This window comes from Rhagoletis pomonella, unplaced genomic scaffold, assembly GCF_013731165.1.
Source record: "Rhagoletis pomonella isolate Grant_MI unplaced genomic scaffold, Rhpom_1.0 Rhpom_scaffold_00007, whole genome shotgun sequence".
NCBI classification, from domain to species: domain Eukaryota; kingdom Metazoa; phylum Arthropoda; class Insecta; order Diptera; family Tephritidae; genus Rhagoletis; species Rhagoletis pomonella.
The window spans coordinates 16,998,789-17,014,044 of record NW_023458561.1 but is presented as its reverse complement, the minus strand read 5'-3'; the positions used below and the strand labels follow the sequence as shown (position 1 = coordinate 17,014,044).

Sequence of the window (15,256 nt, the reverse complement as noted above, 5' to 3'; positions counted from 1 at the left end):
GACGGGCCTTTAGGGGCGATTCCGAGTATTAAATATGATAATGATATTACTGAACGAGGTATATGATACAAAATTATAATCGAAATTTGACGTAAGACGAAGAACAAAAGCAATTAATTACTTTTACAAGTAATACAAAGAAAATTAAATAATTTAAAAATAAATAGTCAAAACTTGTGAATATGTGGCGGTCTTATAATTATGCAACGCAGTGTACTACTAACTTCCTTGATTTGTGTTTAGTGAAACTTTGAATTGGTAATTTATTCATTATTTATGTGTTAAAATGAATAAAAAAAAATTTTGTGTTTTCAATGTGGAGAATTTGTCCTCCTGGAATGCTAAAAAATTCTGGTTACCTTAATTTACATTATCTGTTGCCGAGTTACTTTTTTGCCGATACCTATCTCTCGAATTTGTTTCCATGTTTGGTTAGAACCGAATGGTACACTGAATCTGTGTTCATAATATTTTCACTTTTGTATTCGTATGACCCTCATGGCCTCTTTCTTCAGCATTTGGTATTCAGCGAAGAAATCATCTGTTTTAAAGAGCTTCTACTTGTTACATGCTGAGTTACGCTGATTTAAAAGTCTTTTAATATCATGATTAAACCAGGAACGCTTGGTACGTCTTTGCGAGCTTTGAAGAAGGGGGATATGTCTGTTAAAAAGTGTGTTAATTTGGCATTGTAGAAAGTTTACTTGATCATCAATTGATGTCAAATCGCGTACTAAACCCAAACCAGTGGCGCCGACCGACCTCTCAAGTTTATCATAACAAATCCTATTAAAATCACGATATGAATACGAGTTTCGCCTAAGATTTACTAAGCCGAAGTCGTCAATAAGGAAAATTAAGTCGTATTTTGAGGAACTAGGCGCGTATAATTGGCCATAGAGGACGTTGGACAAATCATTAATAAGGAAAATATCGAGAAGCGTACTATTTGTTTGGGTAAAATGCATAGGGTTCAGTCTGTTTACGGCGACAAGCCCAAGGTTTTGCATATCTAGTGTAAAGGTATTATTGCGAATTATGTCACAATTAAAGTCTCCAGATATGACTATATTGCTGTGCGATATAGTTAGGTCTTCCAGAAACTCAATTAAAGGTGATTAGACAATTGTTTTATTTAGCCTATAGACACAGCCTATAAGAATCTGATCCGCATTTCTTACGATCTCCGCAAAGATATACTCGATCGTGTGGCTAATTGGAGAGCACATTTTAATTTATATGACAGCCCATTTTTTATGTAAAGAGCAACGCCACCACCATGACCAACACTGACCTGACACTGAAGAGGTCATCGCTATGGCAAGCAGAGAAAGAAGTCTCAGAAACACACAACACATCAAGATCGGAAAGTTCAAAAATGTATCTGAATTCGTCAATTTTTATACCCGAGCGCACTTGTGCACAAGGGTATTATAACTTTGTTCACATAACGGTTGTTTGTAACAGGCAAAACGAATCGAGATAGATATAGACAAATGTATACATAAATGATCAGGATGAAGAGAGAAATCGATTAAGCGGTGACTGTCTGTCCGTCCGTCCGTCCGTCCGTCCGTCTGTCCGTCTGTGCACACGATAACTCGAGTAAAAATTAAGATATCTTAACGAAACTTGGTACGTGTACTTCTTTCGGGCGTAGGACGGATGGTATTGAAAATGGGCAAAATCGGACAATAACCACGCCTACCTCCCATATAACGGTAATTTTCAGAAATACGAAAACTGCGATATTTTAGTAACTACTGAAGATTATTCACTCAAAATTGATATTTGCAATAACTTTTAGACGAAAAATAAGAATATTATAAATTTTTGAAAAATGGGCGTAGCCACGCCCACTTATGGTTACATGTGTATATCTTGGCAACCGCTGCACCGATTTCTTCCAAACTTGGCACAGTTATTGACCTTGGTACAGGATACCAAATGGCTGAAAATTTTAAAAATCGGACAATAACCACGCCTACATCCCATATAACGGTAATTTGGAGAAATACGAAATCTTCGATAAATCAGTAAATATTAAAGCTAATTTATTAAAAATTGATGCTTGCAACAATTCTTTACCAGGAAATACGCTTATCATAACATTTTGGAAAATGGGCGTGGCACCGCCCACTTATGATCACATATATGTATCTCGGTAACCGTTCCACCAATTTGTACCAAACTCGGTATGGTTATTGTGCTTGCCACATAAAAGCAAAACGTTCAAAATTATTGAAATCGGACTAAAATTACGGCTTTTCATATAACGGTAAATTTAAAAAATGCTTGAAACGTCAATATTTCGAAATTTAAGGACGCTAATTTATTCAAAATTGATACACCCCGGCTTACCATGTAGCGGTAGCTTTCGGAAAGGTGAAAAGCCATATATGTAATACTTGCGCCGGGTATTTAATGTTCGGCCCCGCCCGAACTTAGACTTTCTTACTTGTTTTAACTAAGCTTTGTGCGTTGATATGACAATTTTCAGACCTTTCTCTTGTTTGCTTATTATTCTGACGATGTTAAATGTGTTGTCTTTGATGCCTCCCTGATTGTAAATTTTATTTTATAGATATTATTTTGCACAATCCATAATAGCATCGAAGATTCCCGTTGCATTTTCGTACTGTTAAAAAGATTTGACTTGATGTGATATGTGTAACAAAGTGTATGTACACACTAATTTTTTAGGTACATTCGGCAGCTTTGAGGTACATTTTTTTAAAAGTACATAACACCACGGCGGTCCGCGTTCTCTCGGCGGGCTACCATATTTTATGGCTCCCCCCCATTGCAATTTTTGGGTTTTTGGGGAACAAGCCGATACCTATTATTTTTTGAATAGCCCATTAGAAATGCGTATAGATCTTTAAAAAAAATATTAAAAGGAGTTATCGTTTTCACACCCGGCACCACATGTAGTGGAGCATTTACAAATTCATGACTCATATTCAACAGCATAAGATAATATAAACGTATTAAAAGCAACGCCTAATTTTCTTGGCGTTGTGTCACTCGTGCCACCTTATTTTTTTAATCTCTTTAAAAGTGACTGTTGCTATTCGCTGCATTCCCAGGCCGGATTGCATGAGTTGACTTACAACGCATTTTTCTTGTAATTTGTTTGAAATTATGTGTCTGTACATACATATGTATGTATACATGTACATATTTATAAACTTAAATATGTACATTGCTTCGCCACACCAAAATGTTCCCCAGGAGCGAAGTGTTGGTTCAGCCTGTTCTTTGGATCCCACCCTGTTGTGGCAGCATGATACACCAAAAAGTACATACATATATCTTTGTAAAAGTGCGTAAATGCATTTTAAGTTTTTGGGCTATTTTTGGAACGCATACATACATACCTGGTTGTAAACGCATATGAATGCACGCGCTACGTACATATGTACATACATATGTTGGCGCGTTCCCTTGTTTGGCTGCATTGGGGAAAGCTCCGTACTTAAGTGACAGATCGTGGATACTACACTCGATGCCCACCGGAAAGAATTTTTAGCTGACGCATCACATATATGTATGTACATACATATATACTTGTGTAAGTACAAATGTATGTGTATGTATGCATTTAACTTAATTTTAGATTTAAATCAGGGCAGCGTAGAGTTGAGATGTGAAGATTGTATGGGGCGAGAATTAAGCGAACAACAGACTATCTTAGTTTCTATATAGTGGATATTAGCGTAGACATCCATAAATATGCATACATATATGTATGTATATCGGCAGGATCTTGACTCTTCACAAATAAATATGCAACCAATTTCTGGGTATCATCAATCACTCGTTTTTGTTTTTAGTAATTTGATATTTTTATTTTATTGAGTTATAACACATCCTGGATTTTTAAATGGCATGTTACAATATGTGTATAATAATTTCATATTTCTTTCACACTTTTATTTGAGAAATCTGATTTGCCTCTCGAAACTAAGCTTTGAATAGCCGTACCTTTAAGCACTATATCTTTTAATACCACAATACATCTTAAAAATCCATTTGCCCAACAGCACAAAACGAATATATACAATTACATATTATAAAGTTAAATCAATATTTACTTTGTTTTTGAAATACATTTTGTTAACTTCAATAATTTCTCTTAAAATTATTCTTAATGATATTTTTCACCTGCCAATTTGGAGAAATCTATTGACTTCGATGGTCATATCAAAATCGCTTTCACATTGAGCAACGTCCGAACCCAAATTTCGAAGGCAAATAAAACATTTTGATTTTTACTTAGTATTTTTTATATTAATATTCAGACATTGCGAAATGGACTGAGATTAACAGAAAATCCAATTTTCAAAATGCCTGGAATGATAAACAAAGTAGTACGTAGTTGTTTGATGTCTAGACGTGTCGACTGCTGTCGTTTAAGAGCAGAGAACATTTGTGTATATGATTTCAGGCATATTTAATGAGGTTCTGGAGAGTATGGGTGCCTTTTGGGAACATATGGTATAAGGTCATTGTTAGAAAAACATTCCATATAAAACAGAAAATTTGTCACAAAACCTCAAATTTGGAGCGCTTGAAAATCAACAATTGTCCAGTTATAGCCAAGGTGTTGCCTCTCAAAACAAGTAAAAAGTCTCGAAACCAAAATACCCGCCGCACGTATTAAATATAGTTATCTTACCTTTTCGAAAACTACCGTTGCGTGGTAGGCAGGGACAGTTTTACCCCTATTTCAAACATCTTCGATGGAGTGTTCAGTTAGAGCTAATGATATAAGCTTATATAGTTATAAGTTGGCGGTATCACGTCCAATTTCCAAAATTCCATAATAATGTAGTAACTTTTTCATGGGCTTGTTGTAAGTATACATTTTAAGTAAATTAGCCTCCTTAAATTTCGAAACATCGAAGTTTCAGCATTTCTGAAATATACAGTTATATGCATGATAAAAACATTAGAAGGTAAAACCCATGATACAAATATTTAAAGGTAGTTTCACTTCTTCTTCTTATCCGCCATTGCTCCCATTTGACGTAGACTGTGCTTTTGACGTTTTCTTTTAAATTGAAGCTACCACATTCTTTGAAGAAACTAAAAAGTGGTTTTTTACTTAAAAAAAAAATTATTCCAAAATTATTTCAAGGAATATATTTTGAGCATCATGTTATAGCGAGATTTCGGGATGGCCACGTGCATGGTAACACCTTGGGTGTTGTTTGCTTGTTCCAACCACTTTTCGGCGGAAAATTTTCAGCCTCGGGACGGATGTGCCCAACCTCGGGACGGATGTGCCCAACGCTGTACCAGCAGCAGTGGAGCGAGTAGTTTATCAGTCTATAAACTATAAAAAAGAGCTCTAAGAAATTGTAAATTTTTTACCTCCCTCTAAGTTTGTGCTTTCATAGTGCTTTCATTGACGATAAGCTACTTTTTAACTATTCCTCTAAAAAGAATCCAAATTAAAGCAACATCCTAATATCTATAATAATATCTCATGGAACACTGCATATAATGCCAAATTTTTTTGCGGTAAGGTAATTAAGGTATTTTATGCTAATACGATGAATTAAGTAAATTTACCTTGCGTGTTGTTATTTTTTAATGCATAAAAAATTCCTTTAAAAAATAATAAAATTTCCAAAACAATAATTTGTTGAGGTGGCAGTGATACTCGAGCAATTTACGAAAAATATAAACGTCATAAGCACAGTTTATGTCAAAAAATTTCAAAGTGAAACTACCTTCCTTTTTTATATCATGGTAAAACCATGGCCGAATTATACCAGGTGAAATAATTAGAGCGAGAAGAAAGATTTTGACACTGCCTTATATGAAAAATTGGCTTTAAAATTTGACTATAAGGCAGCCGAATGTCAGAAAATAAAGCGAGAAAGCTGTTTTATTACTTCACCTGTTTATTGCGCCATGGGTAAAACCATTATACAAATATCTAAAAGTAGTTTCACTTCTTTTTCTTAGCCGCCATTGCTCCCATTTGACGTAAACTGTGCTTTTGGCATTTTATTTTGAAACCGAGCTACCATATTCTTTGACAAAAGTAAAAAAGTTATTGATTACTTCAAAAAAAAAAAAATATAGTTATTTAAAAGAAATTAAAGTTTTTAGCGATAGTGAATATAAAACGGAAGGTAAGTGAAATAATACATTGCATTCACATAAAATATGCGTGTACTGTTGTTAATTATTGTATTATTTTTTGGTAAGATTAGCTGCATATTTAGGAGCTGCAAAAATAACAGAAGAAATTGAACAGAAAATCCCGTGTCACTGTGTTCGTTTACGCTAATCTCCGAAACCGCTTAACCGATTTCAATGAAATTTTGTTCGTGTGTATTGATGATTCCAACTTAAAAGAAAGGATAGTTCTGAACCCGAGAAAAAATATTTTTTTTCATCGAAATTTTTTCTATGCTTCTCGCATCGTGCTTATCTAATATATAAAAATCTCATGTTACTGTGTTAGAGGTCGAACTAAAAATATATGGTAGGTATGAGAATCGGATGTAAAGTATATTTCATACCGCTAGGTTCAGGGGGCGTGGCACCTCTCATACAAACCGAATTTTTCATACTGCATATCTCGGGATGTGTTCACGGAAGAGTACTGGAACTTGGTATGCACAAGATATATAAAATCAGTCGCGTGGTCATGAAGGAAAATTGGGGCTATTGGAAAAAGGGGCGTGGCACTTCCCATGGTAGATTACTCGAAAATGGTATGGAGATATGTGAAATCAATCCCATACTCTTAGAGAAAATTGGGGCTATTTGAAAAGGGGACGTGGCGCCTTTCAAACCACTGAAACTATTACGTTTCTTTATACACATGTACAGTTTTGCTAGGTTATTTAAGACAGCAATGGAAATATGCCTTCTGACAGCCATCAAACCGTAATATTAGAAGATAAATGGGTCACTGAAAATCATGAACGTGAACTGTTGGTTACAATGTTAGACCAAAATATTTCAATACAAAAAAATTATTTTGGGCGGGACGAAGTTCGCCGGGTCTGCTAGTGTAAATATACAAATTTATAAATGAAGATGCATGATAAAACTAATGTATGCATGCAGATGCACGGAGCTAAAGAATGTACACGAAAAAAACTGGTCGCACATAACCAAGCATAGCTCGGTTAATCATATCATTAAAATAAAAATCGGTAGACACTTAAAAAGCTGGAAGCATTTTCCACCTTACTGCATCATTTATTTCTAGTAACAAAAATCAGTGTAGAAACGAGGACCAAGAAAGAAATCGATCGCGAGGTAATATTGCGCAAAAAGCTGGAAAATCCCAGCATGTTCCATAACGACATCGCAAAAAAGCTAAAATTTCCAAAGTCTACCGTTACTTATGTGCTTAAAAAATACAATGAATGTTTATCTTTAAAAAAGAACCCTGGTAGTGGCAGAAAAAAAGGATTTGCTTGCGAAATTAAGGCAAAGGAAGTGTTATCTGCTTTTAAGAAAAATCCTGGACTTTCGGTAAGAGATGTCGGCAAAAAATTAAACATGTCGTCTTCGTATATACAAAAAGTATGCAAAACAGCAGGACTACGTTCTTACAAAGTGAATGCAGCACCTAATCGCAACGGTAAGCAAAATTTGTTGGCGAAACAACGTGCTCGGAAATTGTACGACAGTCTCATACAAAAATTTGGCTGTATTGTTATGGATGACGAATCGTACGTAAAAGCCGATTTTAAACAAATCCGGGGCCGCAAATTTCGCACTGCAAATAAAAGAGGCTATGTTGCAGATAAATATAAAAACAAAAAGTTTGACAAATTTCCCAAAAAGTTTCTCATTTGGCAGGCAATTTGCCAATGCGGCTTCAAAAGTGATCCTTTTGTAAGCACTGGTACAATTAACCAAGAAATTTATGTTAAGGAGTGTCTGCAAAAGCGACTTTTACCTCTTATACGGCTTCATAAAGATCCAGTGCTTTTTTGGCCTGATCTCGCGATATGTCATTACGGAAAAATGGCTTCAGGATGGTAACATAGAAACAAAGTGTATTTTGTAGCAAAAGAGGTGAATCCACCTAATTGTCCAGAGCATCGGCCGATCGAAACCTACTGGGCCGTTATGAAATCCAAACTTCTTAAGACCCACAAAGCTGTAAAAAACGCACAACAATTCAAAAATAAATGGCAGCAGGTTTCCAAGGAAATCACTGAAACTTCTGTGCAAGGGCTAATGAAGGACATAAAGTCAAAATTGCGATCGTTTGCTTATTACAAGAAGAATTAACTCTTTTTTAACGAATTTCAATAAAACTAAGTTTAGATGTAAATATATGTAAATATATGTAAATATCGTTGAATTCCATTAATATATTTATGTTTTAGAACGTTTTAACTGTGACCAGTTTTTTTCGTGTACATTCTTTATACATCATGCGTTGTCACAAAGAAGTTTATGCTTCTCTAGAATCCGAAATAAAGCAACATCCTACTTAGTTTCTTAAAGGACCAACTGCATATAATATATCATGTTAAAGATAATGGTACATTTTTGGTGTGCCTTACATTTATAGCAATTTAAATCAATACGCAGCTCTTTTAATACGAACAATCATGTAAGTATATTTACCTCGTGTGTTAAAACTTACTTTTTAATGAAATAAAAATTCCTTAAAATAATATTAAAATTTCCAAAACAATTATTTGATTAGGTGGCAGTGCTACTTCAACAATTTACGAAAAGCAGAAACGTCAGTAAGCACAGTTTATGTCAAAAAATTTAAAAGTGAGACTATCTTCTTTTTTGTATCATGGGTAAAACCATTCACTCAATTCGCCGGCCATGATATTTTTCTGACGTTTGGAAACATTTTAAAATCATATAAAGGGCGTATGTGAATCGGTAACAAAGTTCTATGGGGAAAGCTGTTGAATAATATTTTTACTATGGTGAGACAGTTTTGCCAATTTGACAGCAGTAAATTTTTGATAACCGCAGATTTAGTCGGAATAAACTATTACAAATTGAAGTGAAATTAATATTTTAAGAAAACATCTACCATCACTGATAGCATTTCATCAATTTAAGCTTTTGTTTTACGAAAAATTACACACAGCAACAATCTTTGCGATTGTCAAAATTTTCTATGCATTTGTCAAAAATTTCACTAGCCTCATGAGCTACTGAAATTTTATTCACCTCATAGTTGTCAAAAATTAACTTGCCACAGACTTTGTTACCGATTCACACACGCCCAAAATTGAAAATAAAAAAATGAAACTGTTGCAATTGTTGTTGTTTGAGATTAAAAGTGAGTGTGTGTGTTAGCTTGAGTTCAAATTTTAAAATTATATTGCTGGCAAACGTCAAACTGCCTCTCAATGATTTTACCTTGTAATGTTTTTATCATGGCTATATGAAATGTGGGCATAGTTTTATACTACGTTCAAATTGACAAGCTAAACATGTTAAATGGGCTTGAACCAGTTAAATGAACAAAACATGTTCATAAACAAGTTAAATCGCATGCAATTGTTGTTGGAAGATTGAACCAGTTAAATCATTTAACTCGTTTGAAAACCAGTTCAGCGCAGAGTTGTATCAGAAAGCTTTCTGCTCCGACCAATCAGAAAGACCCAAAAGCTCTCATTTGACACGCCAACGTTCAAAAAAATTATATTCTGAAAAATATTAAAAATTAACAATTATCAAAAGATATCAAAATTATATGCATGTCTGCCCGCCAAAAAAGAGGCCAAGGCGGTAATTAGTTATTTCCCAAGAGGTCTCATCGAACGCAGAGATAAATAGTGCATACGAACTAAACATTTTGAAGTCTCTAAGTTATCCGTATGCGTTAATATCATGAAGCAGACATTCGCACAAAACAAATTGAAACACAAAAACTTGATTTTGAATTTTTTTTTTCGAATTTTTATTGGTAATCAAACAACCGTCAAAGTTAACTCCAAATGTTCAATGTGGACGATTGTGTTTTCCAAAAAGCTCTTTTTCATTTAACAAGTTAAATGGGACCAGGGGCGCACCCAGGAATATATTTTAGGGGGGGTTTTATATTTCTGAAGGTATATCACCGGAAAATACTGAAAATTTGCTTCAGATAATACCCTCTTTAAAATACATTTATGCAAGTTTTATGTACAGCATTTAATAAATAAATAAACGTTTTAAAATTCATAAACTGCACTTTATTTACAGATTAACAGAACTCAAACGCTTTTAACCGACTTCAAAAAAAAGGGAGGTTATCATCTCGCCGGAATACATAACTTTGTACCAAGTGAACCGTTTTCAATAATCCTTTTTTTATTAGAAAGATAGTACCTCAAGGTCGTCCCGTAATTTGTTTTAGAGATCCGATGATTGGATCATGAAGAAATTAACGGTACCCCTAAATTTGAATATGAGAATTGAAGTCGGTTGTGTTCTTTCCTTAAAAACTACTTGCTTAATAAAAAGTTCTATAAACTTAAGATGCGCTCAACTTTCAAAAGTACCTAATAAAAAATTTTAAAAAAGAGTCAGTAAAAATAAATTTATTGATTCCATGAATTTTTGCACTTCTATGTTCATTCTTTCGATTTCTGTTTTCGATAGAGATGGTGATTTTTCACGATTGCTAAATTTTTTTAATATTTCAAATACCGAAAAAATTAACTGAACTCTCAAGAAAAACGAAAAATTCACATAAAACGACGACGGAAATAGAAATGAAATTTTCTTCTACCAAAATTTCTTAAATCAGTTTGCAGCTCTCAAGAAAAAAAATGCTCGTATATTTATTCCTTCATGAAAATTTACAGCAAAAGCAAAGCGCTTTTTCAATCAACAGAAATTATAATAAATATTTCTTATAATTTCCTTGAGAGCTGGATTCTTAGCTTTAAGATACAGATTGTATTTGAGGTTATTAGCTTTAGGGGGGGTTTGAACCCCAAAACCCACCCCTTGTGTGCGCTAATGAATGGGTCCAATTTGAACGTAATATTAGTCTGATTTCAAAAATTTTCAACTTCTTGCTTTTGTGTTGCAAGTACAATAATTATTCCGAGTTTGGTGCAATTTGATAGAACGGTTACCGAGCTACACATTTGTATGTGGTAGCAAACCTTTAATTATTGAATCATGGTTTTTATGTAAAAATAAAAATTTTAAAATTGCTATAATCAAAAAAGCTAAAAAAAATCAAAAGAAAAATCTTGATCTTGATCTCGATCTTGATCTTGATCTTGATCTTGATCTTGATCTTGATCTTGATCTAGATCTTGATCTTGATTTTGATCTTGATCTTGATCTTAATCTTGATCTTGATATTGATCTTGATCTTGATCTTGATCTGGATCTTGATCTTGATCTTGATCTCAATCTTTATCTTGATCTTGATCTTGGTCTATCTTGATCTTGATCTTGGCCTTGATCTTGATCTTGATCTTGATCTCGATCTTGATCTCGACCTTGATCTTCATCCTGCTCTTGATGTTGATCTTCATATAGATCTTCATCTTGATCTTGATCTTGATCTTCATCTTCATCTTCATGCTTATCTTAGCAAAAAGCTACCTACATATCAAATTTTAAGCAAATCAGACAATATATAATGACATTTTTTCGAATATATCAGTCCCTGGTCAACTTCCCGGAAAAAAAGATCCTATATGCTAACCTAGGCAAAAGGCCACCTACATACCAAATTTTAAGCAAATCGGACCATAATAAGATTTTTTCAATCGGTCTCTGGTCCACTTTTCGGAAAAAAGGATCCTATATGCTAATCTAGGGAAAACCACGTACTAATTTTTAAGCAAATCGGACCACAAATACGAACTTTTCGAATAGATCGGTCCCTGGTCCACTTTCCAAAAAAAAGGATCCAAAAATCTACCTACGTACCAAATTTTAAGAAAATCGGACTATAAATAAGATTTTTTCGAATAGATCGGTCCCTGGTCCACTTTCCGGAAAAAAGGCTCATATTTGCTAATCTAGGCAAAAAGCTACCTATGTACTTAATTTTAAGCAATTCGGACCATAAATACGATTTTCTCGAATAGATCGGTCCCTGGTCCACTCTCCGAAAAAAAGAATCCTATTTGCTAATCTAGGCAAAAAGCTACCTATGTACCAAATTTGAAGGAAATCGGACCATAAAAACGAGTTTTTCCAATAGATCGGTCCCTGGTCCACTTCTCGGAAAAAAGACCCGATATGCTAACCTAGGCAAAAAGCTACCCACGTCCACTTCCCGGGAATAAAGGATCCTATATGCTAATCTAGGCAAAAAGCTACCTACTCACCAAATTTTAAGCAAATTCGTCCATAATAAGACTAGAATTTTAAGCAAATCGGACCATAAATACGATTTTTTCGAATAGATCGGTCCCTGGTCCACTTCTCGGAAAAAAGACCCGATATGCTAACCTAGGCAAAAAGCTACCCACGTGCTGAATTTTAAGCAAATCGGACCCTAAATACGATTTTTCCGAATAGACCGGTCCCTGGTCCTCTTCCCGGAAAAAATAATCCAATGTGCTAACCTAGGCGAAAAGCTACCTACGTACCAAATTTTAAACAAATCGGACCATAATACGATTTTTTCGAATAGATCGGTCCTTGGTCCACCTACCGGGAAAAAGTACATGTTTTTAGCCTAAAACATGGTGGTTGCTGAAAGCTATTTATGTGCAAAATTTCATTAAAATCGGGCCAGCCGTTCGCGAGATTACCTGTTACAAAAAAAAGGGCTTCTCTTTATAGTATTAGATAGGTTATAAATAAATTATATTTTTATAAATCATGTTTTCAGTCATATGTTTGGTCAAAAATATTGTTCTTCGAAAAAAAACATGCAAAATCCAACGGATACATTAAAAAATCATTTTTTGTACCATTTATTATACTAATATTATAGATTTTGAAACGAGAAGCACGATTCCACTGTTTAAAAAACGAAAAAAAATGTCAACCCCTCAATTTGAAAAATGCATTACATATTGCATTTTTTATGATTTGCATGCAGCTGTGCATCCTTCACACAATTTTAGTGCTATTCAAGACCTTTAATTTAAGCCAAGGTAGAAGTCTGAGAACTAAATTGTTACGATTCTGAAATTTCATTCGACATTTTACGCAATTTTTTTTCTAATTTCGGAGTAAAAACTAGCACAGCAGTCTCGAAGTTTGGTTTAAAATTGTTATAACTTGGCTCTTAGACGGCCTAAAGGCTCAACTTAAAGGTCTTGAAATGCACTTATTGTTCGAGGGATATAAAAGTAAGCGAAGGATGCACAGATATTTAGATATGTATAGAAGTGAAATTATGATTAACGCTACTTTACTTTCCTCTCCTCATTTTTCTTTTCCAGTTTTGGGAAATCATCTCAGAGGAGCACGGAATCGACAGCAATGGTATTTACAACGGCGACAGTGATTTGCAATTGGAGCGAGTCAGCGTTTACTACAACGAAGCTTCAGGTAAAAAAAATTAAATGGCAAAACATTAAAACTATTGTAACCACAAAAGCAAAATATTAAAGCCTTATTCACAATTTGAAATTTGCTACAATGTAATTTCAATTGTTTTTCACATTGTCATAAAAACGACTACAAACAAAATTCGCACCACTCTAGCATCACATGATGGTAATTTAACCCAGGATGGTAGGTACTTCTTCATGGTATCGATGACGCGATTTTTTTGTTTCAAGTTTTATAGGCCCTCCATAGGCAATTACTCTGACGAGGTAATCATGTCACAAAATATATTGCCAATGGAGATCGATTATTGCTAATGGGCGTCAATATATGTCAGAGCGTATTGCTAGAAATCTTTTCTGGCAATCTAGTAGTTTGACACTCATTTAATTAGTTTTACCTCTTTTTATGTTATATGAATTACTGAAGAAGTGAAACTATATTTTATTTTTATTAAATTAACATCAATAAAAAAAAACACTACAACGCGTCCAAAATAACCGTAATTGTCTCAACGAAGGAGTGCATTAGTGTACAAAAAGTAAGGTGTACCATCCAGGGTTAAGCCTGCACTAAACTCTTAGCCGCATTCCGACACGACTGTTTGGATGCAATTTGAAGCCGACGTAAATATGTTTATCAATATTGTACTCATTAAGGGTAAATTGACCAGAAGATTTACAAAAGCACACATAAAAATAATTGAAAATGATCACTAAGCGACGAAGAATTTGGGTCTAGCCAAATGAGTCAGGCCAGCAAGATAATTTGTACGCAAGTAAATATGCACTTGATTTTCATTGCTGGCTAGGTTCAATATGTTCTACATATATATAAGTAATGGACAATGTGGGGATATTTCGTCCCCATTTCTGCTACTTATTTGGTCAACATTGAGTAGGTATGTATGTATGTATATATGTAAGTACATTCTTATTTAAGTACATATGCCTCCTAAAGGTTTGGTGCACCCATGCTTGGAAAAACGAGGTGGAGCACGTGCGGCTCATTTCGAACACTTCATAATTCTGCTATTGCCTCAGTGCGTTAATTTGAAAGGCAGTACATCTGACGTTTTATATTTACTTACATATTATCAATAGTATAGTATACAAAGCAGTTTACTGCAACAAGTTTGGTAATGTTTACGGGTATTTATGAGTAGAACAACCCCACAAACCTATTCTGTTAGAAGATATTGTGAAAGTGGCTTTCATTTTCTATGTACGTACATTCATATGTATGTATGTATGTACCAGTGTTGTCAAAAAGCACTTATTTCTCAATGCATAGTGTTTTAGTGTTAATGTAAAAAATAATGCATTAATTTTTGAAATTTAGTGCAAATAAAAATTTCAAAGCATTAACTCCGAAGAAATAATATTCACACTTTTTGCATTAACATTCTTCTTCTTAAGCGATTTTGGCCGAGTTCAACAAAGCACGCCAATCGTTTCTTTTCTGTGTCAACTGACGCCAGTTGGAAATACCAAGTGAAACCAAGTCCTTTTCCACCTGGTCTTTCCATCTCAGCGGGGTCTCCCTCTTCCTCTGCTACCACCTGCGGGTTCCGAGTTGAATACTTTCAGAGCTGGAGTGTCGGCGTCCATTCGAACGACATGGCCAAGCCAGCGGGGCCGCTGTATTTTAATTCGCTGTTCTATGTCCATGTCGTTGTAAAGCTCATACAGCTCATCATTCCATTGTCTGTGGTACTCGACATCGCCAATGCGTAAAGGCCTGTTATCTTCCGCAAAATCTTTGAGGAGTAACT

At 34.6% G+C, this 15,256-nt stretch overlaps 1 protein-coding gene across 1 annotated transcript in view; it reads left to right on the top strand.

Annotated features, from left to right (window-relative positions):
- LOC118742385 (tubulin beta-3 chain) overlaps positions 1-15,256 on the top strand; it is a 62,502-nt gene that overhangs the window by 41,427 nt on the left and 5,819 nt on the right. Inside the window, exon 2 of the mRNA XM_036474420.1 lies at positions 13,374-13,482. Coding sequence (XP_036330313.1) covers positions 13,374-13,482 — 109 coding nt within the window. The remainder of the gene's footprint in view (positions 1-13,373; positions 13,483-15,256) is intronic.